The 2,431-nt window shown below is 33.6% G+C and overlaps 1 protein-coding gene across 3 annotated transcripts in view; it reads right to left on the minus strand.

Annotated features, from left to right (window-relative positions):
- Positions 1–1,066: 1,066 nt before the first annotated feature.
- LOC106873345 (uncharacterized) overlaps positions 1,067–2,431 on the minus strand; it is a 253,626-nt gene continuing 252,261 nt past the window's right edge. For all 3 annotated transcript variants that reach the window (XM_052977316.1, XM_014920673.2, XM_052977317.1), the window contains 2 exons: positions 2,022–2,078; positions 1,067–1,194 (listed from right to left, as the gene is read on the minus strand). In XM_052977316.1, the coding sequence (XP_052833276.1) occupies positions 2,064–2,078 (15 nt within the window). In that variant the 3' untranslated portion in view covers positions 1,067–1,194; positions 2,022–2,063. The remainder of the gene's footprint in view (positions 1,195–2,021; positions 2,079–2,431) is intronic.

Here is a 2,431-nt window from a genome sequence, read left to right on the forward strand (position 1 = left end):
TTACTCCATCTCAACAGGCACTTTTAATCTATAATGAAGAGACTGCTGAAACCTTTTCTAGTGTTGATGTAGCTCTTAGAATGCGTTTGAGTTTAATGGTCACAAGTTGTTCAGGAGAGAGGTCATTCAGTAAGTTGGGTCTGATAAATAATTAACTGATGGCCCACAAAAGACTGCATTCTGGATGTAGTAGTGTTCTAAAAACAATACAGTTTGAAGAATTTGTTAAATATTTTTTAAATGCTAAATGCAGAAAAAAAGAAAACTTTTTGAAGATATTGAAAGTAGTACATAGTTAGTGGGTAAAACTTGTACTCAATTTGCATTAAGAGATATATTCAAACTTTCTCTTCTAACTTGTCCGATTCAATCAAATGCAATATATAGGTTTTATGATTAAAATCTGGTGATTTTCCAAAATTTAAAGTCTTGTTTTTGAGGTACCCACCAAAAACTGAAGTGTCCTGGGCCTCCAATGATTTAAATCTGGTTCTGGTTTACAGAACTATAACAACAGCGATGACAACAACAATAGACACAGCAGCAGCAACATCAACAAAAACAGCAGTAGTAACAACAACAACAGCTGTAACAACAACAACAACAATTACCATGACGAGGAAAGAAAAAAGAATAAGAAGTAAAAAATAAGAAAAAATATATAAAAATACAACACATCACAGAATGGCGAGAACTCTGATCTTATGGGGTACAATGTGACCCCACTAATGTTGGTGTTTAAAGTTTGCCCAAGATATTCTGTAAATGGTTGGTGAAGGAATGAAGAGGTAGGGCTGAGGGTATAACCCTTGTAATATTGGTGTCACAATAAAACAGACCCAGTACACTCTGTAAAGTGGTTGTTGGCAGGAAGGGCATCCATCTGTAGTAAACAAGTTAGCAATTAAACTGATGAGTAATCCATAATCCTCTGATCAATCTAGGAGGGCAGTGACATTGATTTAGAACTGATTCAGATGAGTCCAACCAATGCCAGCATGAAAAGCAAATGTAAAATGATGATGGTAATGATGATGAGGAGGATAAAAGAAATAAGAAAAAGAACTTGATATTTGTCTTTGTTTTATTTTTTGGTTTTCAAACAAATTCCACATCTTTTTAATTGGAAATCACCCAGCAAATATGGTAAGTTATTGAATCATGAAAAAGAAATGATATTGCATTCAGGATAATCTGTAAGAGAATGAAAATATAATATAATATAATATAATACAATATGATGTGTGTGTATATGTACGTGTGAAGGTGCATGGCCAAGTGGTCAGGGAGTTGCACTCACGATTGTGAGATTGAGGTTTCAATTCCTGGACCAGGTGCTGCATTGTATTCTTGAGCAAAACACTTAATCTTACATTGCTTTGTGATAACTTCAATAACTGATATGTGGTACACCATGTACCTGAACAGGTAACATTGATTTGATAGAAGAGGTGAGCTAATGTGCAACACAAACATTCCATCGCTACAAACAAATCATTTGTGCAAGTTTTTTGCAGAACCTTCTTACTCAGACTACAAGTCACTACCAGTATATATGACTGTAAATTAATCTATACATCAATCTACCTATATGTACGTGTACACACACACACGATATAAGGAATTTTCTACAGAGTAACTTAAACTAATAGGTATGAGCTCTTCCGATGATAGAATATTTGGCCTATGGAATCCTCACTTGACATGATGCTCCCAATACCTGAAATATTCTTGAAACTAATATTAGAGATTATGTAAACCTTTCTATTAAATAGCTAAATTAAATATAACAAGCACAAAGTTACATGGTTGACTAAATATCTTAAAATCTACTAGATGTTGAACAACTATGAATAGGAGAGAACAAGGGAAATCTCCACATGAACAAAAGGGTAAGGAGCCTGAACTGCAGCCTCCAGTTTAGAAAGGCATTTAAATGTATTTCAAATATTTCAAGGATTGATTTGGAGCAAACAACAGCAATAACAAAATCAAAATAGAAAACCAGGAATGAAACTTACCGTATGTGTAGTAATGACACTCACAACAACCTCATTTACTGTCTAAGTGATGTTTATCTGGAAGAAATACATATAAGTTGAAAATAATGTCCTGTCACATTTTTAACATGAGCATTTCAAGGGTTCTTTTTTAATACTTATACTGAAATAAGCATTTGTTTTTTATATTCTAATGTATTTTTTTCTGTTTGCAGATTATTTTATCCCACAGTGGTTAAATTCATACCAATTTTATCCTTTTAAAATGATTTTAGTTCAGACTCCTATCAGACACTAAATTCTGCATGAATTGAAAAGGGACTCTTCAGCATTGGTGAAGTTTTGGTTAAAGATTTTGTGGATTTTTTTTTCTCGGGCAGTGATTCCCAACATGGAGCCTGGAAAAATTGTGGTGGGACATGGGATCCAAA

This window comes from Octopus bimaculoides, chromosome 28, assembly GCF_001194135.2.
Source record: "Octopus bimaculoides isolate UCB-OBI-ISO-001 chromosome 28, ASM119413v2, whole genome shotgun sequence".
Taxonomy (NCBI): Eukaryota; Metazoa; Mollusca; class Cephalopoda; order Octopoda; family Octopodidae; genus Octopus; species Octopus bimaculoides.